General features: G+C 39.4%; 1 protein-coding gene across 1 annotated transcript in view; it reads right to left on the bottom strand.

The window, feature by feature from the left end:
- sonb (SON DNA and RNA binding protein b) overlaps nucleotides 1-3,530 on the bottom strand; it is a gene marked incomplete in the record, with an annotated part of 28,161 nt that extends 24,631 nt beyond the window's left edge. Inside the window, 5 exon segments of the mRNA XM_014031168.1 lie at nucleotides 570-757; nucleotides 891-1,066; nucleotides 1,166-1,200; nucleotides 2,890-3,156; nucleotides 3,423-3,530. Coding sequence (XP_013886622.1) covers nucleotides 570-757; nucleotides 891-1,066; nucleotides 1,166-1,200; nucleotides 2,890-3,156; nucleotides 3,423-3,505 — 749 coding nt within the window.
- Between the last annotated feature and the right edge of the window lie 2,520 nt (nucleotides 3,531-6,050).

Here is a 6,050-nt window from a genome sequence, read left to right as displayed (position 1 = left end):
ATGTTGGACAGGTCTGATTTAGCTGTGGCAGCCATGTTGGACAGGTCTGATTTAGCTGTGGCAGACATGTTGAACAGGTCTGATTTAACTGTGGTGGCCATGTTGGACAGGTCTGATTTAGCTGTGGCAGCCATGTTGGACAGGTCTGATTTAGCTGTGGCAGACATGTTGGACAGGTCTGATTTAATTGTGGTGGCCATGTTGGACAGGTCTGATTGAGCTGTGGCCGCCATGTTGGACAGGTCTGGTTTATCTGTAGCAGACATGTTGGACAGGTCTGATTTAATTGTGGTGGCCATGTTGGACAGGTCTGATTGAGCTGTGGCCGCCATGTTGGACAGGTCTGGTTTATCTGTAGCAGACATGTTGGACAGGTCTGATTGAGCTGTGGCCGCCATGTTGGACAGGTCTGGTTTATCTGTAGCAGACATGTTGGACAGGTCTGATTTAGCTGTGGCAGACATGCTGGGCAGGTCTGATCATCTGTAAATCTTTATGAAGTAATAAAAACGTTAAAGGCAAATAGACAGATGGAGGACATCAGGAACATATTCAGGTTTTGTTGGTACCTGGCGTTGGTTCTGTGGTACTGTGGACTGGACGGGGACCGAGTCCTGGACCTGCTGTGGAAGGGTCTGGATGTAGAGGGAGAGTTCCTCTGTTTGGAGCAGAAATGTGATGAAGAACAGGGACTCATCGTCTTCTGACTGACTTTGTCCTGATTGGAGCTGTCCTGTTGGACACAAACACACAGGTCCTGTTGGACACAAACACACACGTCCTGTTGGACACAAACACACACGTCCTGTTGGACACAAACACACACGTCCTGTTGGACACAAACACACAGGTCCTGTGTGAATGGACCAGAACCAGTTGGACCTGCAGACCTGTTTAGGGATGATGTCAGGCAGCTCCTGTCTCTGTCTCTGAGACGGACCAGGTCCATCRTCCCTCTGAGAGTCCGAGTCCGACGAGTTGTCTCTACTTTTACGTTTCTTCTTCTTCTTCTTTTTCTTCTTCTTTTTCTCCTTGTGGCTCCTGGACTTACTGTCATGATCCTCACCTGAATACAAGAACCAGAACTTCAGGGACCAGCAGGTCTGGTTCCTCCAGGTACAGACTGATGGAACCAGAACCCAAGACCCAAACAGAACCAACTTACTCAGCTCCTTCTTCTCTGGTGACGACGTTCTTCTTCTACGAGACAAAAACAAAGCAGTGAGGTCAGAAAAGAGCTGAAAACCGACAGAAACAAAATCAGCTGAAGCACATAGCATGGAACAAGACCAACACCAGCCGAAACAAACAAAAACAAAACACAGCATGAGCTAAAGCTAAAGCTAAACCAAACAGAAAACCAASTAAACTTTAAATGAAGATGTTCACTTCATGTTTGCTGAGTTAAGCAATAAGAAGCCGAAAGCTGAAATGAGCTAAAAATAGCTTAAAATACAAAAAAYCAGCTGAAATGGACAGGAAGTAGCTAAAATAAGCTGAAAAAGTTGAGAAAAATGAAAGAAGCATAAGAAGGGTTTAAATTAGCAGAAGAATAGCAGCTAAAAAGGCAGAACAAAGCTAAAATGTGCAAAATAGAAGCCGAAGGAAGCAGAAATTAGCAGGAAGTTGTTACAAAAAGCAGAAAAAAAGTTCTGTAAAGATTTATGAACATTTTAAAGGTTTTAAAGAYGTTGGAAACATGACAGAAACAGCTAAAATGTCTCAAACAATACGAAGTCCTCACGTATCAAAAGTCACGCCCAGCATGTCCCGAAGGAGCTGAACGTGTAAACTGCTGACGGAGCACAAAAATCAAACAACAAGATACGAACCGACATCACGGAAGAAAAGATGACCTCATTTTAAAAGGCTAGCTACGTTATTAAAGTAGCTACATGATAGCATAAAGCTAAAATGAACACAAGACGAGCTAAAAACTAAAAGCCCCAAATGTCAAGCTGAAGGATAACACTGGCTAAAGGGCTAGCAAACAAACCAAACGCTAGCTCAAAGCTAAAAATAACAAAAGGCTAGCAAAAAGTAGCAAATGGCTAACTAGCACTGATTTAACTGAATATAACTGATCTGTAGCTAAAAGCTCAAGGTAGAAAAATGCTAACTTCCAAGAGTAGCTGAACGCTAAAACAATCAGAAATGTAGCTAAAAGCCCAACATTAAAAGTAGCTAAAAGCTAAAATMAGCAAAAGGCTAGCTAATAAACTGAAAGCATAAAACAGCTAGCTGAAGTCAGAACCCAAACTAGCAAAAAGTAGAAAACAAGTTGATCAGTTAAAAACAGCTAAAAACTTGACGAAAGTGACAAAAGGAGCATAAACACTAAATGTAGGTAAATGTTAGCTAAAAGTGTCAAAAACAAAAACAAGAGTGAAAAAATGAAACAAACAAAAGGAGAGCTAAATACTGCAACTGTTAAAACAATTTAAATATTAATTAAAGGCTAAAAGTAGCAAAAGATTAACTAAAAGCTAACAGTAGACAAAGGCTATATACAAATGTTGAAACAGCAGCTGAAWCCAATAGTAGCTAAATGCTAGCTGAACGTATCCAAACACTGGCTAAGACTGAACGGCTGATCAGTAGCTGAAACCTGACGGTGGGAGAGGCTAAAAGTAGCTAAAGTTCAGCTAGAAAAAGATGAGCTAAAGGAAAGAAGAACCCGAGCCATTATTCTGGTTCTGGTTCTGGTTCTGGTTCTGGGTTTTTAGGTCGTCAGCAGGACCAGCTTGTCATGAATCACGCCTGTTAGCAAAATATGTCCTGACCTGCTGGACAGGAGCTAATCTGGACCTAAGAACTGATCCAGTTCTGGTGCTGATCCAGCTGTGGTAGTAGCTGAGGGTTCCCCCTGAAGGACAGACACATGTTTACCTCTGCTGGGCTCCGAGCTCGGCCTCCAGATCCGACCCAGAACCAGAACTGCTGTCCTTGTCCCGGTTCTTCTTCTTCCTCTTCTTCTTCTGTTTCCTCTGCCTCCTCTGGGAGCTGCTGTCCCCCAGGTGGTCCTCCAGGTGGTCCCCCAGGTGGTCCTCCAGGTGGTCCCCCAGGTGGTCCCTCAGGTGGTCCCCCCGGCTGTCCTGCCTGTCTTCATTTGGACCTGTCTGATCCGGTTCCGGCTTCACATCTGGACCTGCACAGCTGGAAACACACCGGGTTACTGTCCGTCTCTGACGGGTTTGAAGAAGACCTGGTTCGGTTCTGGACGCGGACCAGAACCTGTAGATCTCGTCTCCAGAACAAACATGACGTCATAAATCAGAATAAGTGAATCATGTCGGTCTAAAACAGGTTTTATTGTTCGGTCATTTCAGCAGATTTAAGATAAAAAAACAAAAACACGTTAAAACTAAATCCTGCTACAAACTAAGATCATTTATTTTTATTATTAATAATTATAAACTTACGGATTTTCATCCTTTTGATGTTCGATTTCTCGGATCTTTTTCAAAATAAAATCCTGAAAAATTTGCTCCAAGTTGGCCGCCATGTTTGAGTGTGCACCCGGATGAACCCTCCGGGTGGAACCGGAGGTGGAAGGTTGGTTCCGCCCCCTGCTGGTCGGACCTCAGCTGCCGCTTTCATCCAAACACAGATCAGTGGTTCTGTTAGTAAAATAACCAGGGCAGTTTTGATATGTTTAGTTTTTATATTAATATCCTGAGAGGCTGTTTCASCTAACAGTGACGTCATCAAAGAAAACAACAACAAATGAACATTTTATTTATCACAAAGATGCTGATAAACCAAAGGGCTGAAAAATACTTGTAAAAAACAACTTATACTCGTGTTTCTAGAGACTAACAACAAAAGAATCAGAAGAAAGATACAAGAAATATAAAAAGTTGGTTTGGATTATATGAAAACACAAGAAGGAGTTTTATAGTAAGATATTAGACAAAAATAATGGTGATACAAGAACAACATGGCAAATAATGAATAATGTTTTGAAAAATCATAAACTAAAATCAGGTACTCCACAGTATTTTGTAAAGGAATTAAAATTCATGATCAAAATGAAAGCAAGTGGATTCAATCATTATTTTGTAATTGTTGGCCCAAGTCTTGCATCTAAAACACCTAAAGTAGATAGAAATGTTACCACACTGTTACAGGTTGTGTCAAAAGTTTATTTCTTTATGAAACTGACAAAGAAGAAATAATGACTATTGTTAAAAATCTTGCAGACAAGAGATCAAAAGACTGGGTTTATGGACATGATGTTTGTAAAAAACAATGAATTCTGTTGTAATGGAWCTAATACTTTATGTTTAATCCAGTAATTCATGTCATCCTTTAATGACCTAGGTTTTCATGACATGCTGTTCATCTGCAGACAGAATGATTAAAGTCAGAACAAGATCTGCTAACAACAGTCATTCTTAGATATCACTTGTGTTTATCTTTGTGTTGTCCATTGACCTTGTATCAAATCTTGTTAAGATGACATTATGGTGTTTGTTAATATATATATGAGGCCTGTGGAGACACAGTGAGTAGTGTGGAGAGACAGTGACAGAGAGAAGCAGAGGAACAGAGACAGGACAGGTTGTTCTCTGTGTTTCCTGCTGTTGCAATAAAACTCAGCTGATCATCTCACAGAGTACCTTCATTCTTGGACCACGTATTTCTGTCTTTGTTAAATAAATATCACCATAACACTGTGATTGAACCGTTTACATACATCTGTAATTAATCATTTTCAGCTGGCATATTTCCAAAAATGAAAATAGCAAAGGTAATTCCTCTTTTTAAAAATGGTGAAAGACGTGTGTTTGACAACTACAGACCAATATCCCTGTTACCACAATTTTCAAAGATTTTAGAGAAATTATTTTTKATTAGATTGAAAAATTGATTGATAAGCAGAATATATGAAGTAACAGTAAATATGGGTTCAGACCAAAAAATTCTAAATCGATGGCTCTGATTGAATTAATAGAACAAATAACAACTGCTGTTGATCAAAAACAGTACTGTGTCAGTATTTTTGTTGGTATAAAAAAGCAGTTGATACTATGAACCATAGTATTTTTTTTGAAAAGTTAAATAAATTTGGTATTAGAGGACCTGTATTACAGTGGGTATCTAGTTATTTGGAAGATAGAAAACAATTTGTAGAAATAAATAATGTAAGATCTGAATTTTGTAACATCTCATGTGGAGTGCCTCAGGGTTCGATTCTCGGACCAAAGTTATTTATTTTGTTCGTAAACGATTTGGTAAATGTCTCAGATCTTTTTGGGCGTGTTCTATTTGCTGATGATACAACATTCTTTTGTTCCGGTAAAAATATAGAACAAATGTTGGAGAAAGTACAGACAGACTTTATGAAAATACAAAGTTGGTTTCAGCTAAATAAATTATCATTGAACTTGTATAAGACAAATTATATGATTTTCTGTAACAATAAGAGAACTGTAGATGTTTAATTTAAAATTAATGATGTTGAGATCTGTAGAGTCAGTGAAGTGAAGTTTCTAGGTGTTATTATTGATGAAAAACTGACATGGAAACATCATATAAATGGTTTAAGAACAAAAATAGCCAAACCTATTGGAGTCCTGTACAAAGTAAGAGAACTGTTCAATGATAAATCACTGTTTATGTTGTATAACACTATAATTGTTCCACATTTAATTTACTGTATTGAAGTCTGGGGTAAAGCTTGTAAAACTTTCACAAATAAACAGTACGACATGACTGAGAGGAGGTGGACACGTCAGGAGAGCAGACTGATCCTTGGGTGCTGGACCTTTAGACCTGGATCCCAGTGAGATGATTGGTCCAGTGAGGTGAGGATCTGATGAAGCTGAGTGACTGCAGCTGGGAGCGAGACGTGGTGATTGGATGGAGCAGGTGAGGTGGACAGTCTTCCAGTCTGAGTTTACACCTAAGCTTCATTTCTCAACTGAAGATGATCTCTGACAAAAACTAGTGATGTGCTGATCGATACTGAAATATCAAAACTACCGATTTCAGAACTTTATGTTAGAGAATTGATACTTAAATCAAAATATTGATACTTTAGTTAC

The sequence above is a fragment of the Austrofundulus limnaeus genome, unplaced genomic scaffold (genome assembly GCF_001266775.1).
Source record: "Austrofundulus limnaeus strain Quisiro unplaced genomic scaffold, Austrofundulus_limnaeus-1.0 Scaffold1195, whole genome shotgun sequence".
NCBI lineage: Eukaryota > Metazoa > Chordata > Actinopteri > Cyprinodontiformes > Rivulidae > Austrofundulus > Austrofundulus limnaeus.
This window is presented reverse-complemented; position numbering and strand designations above follow the sequence as displayed.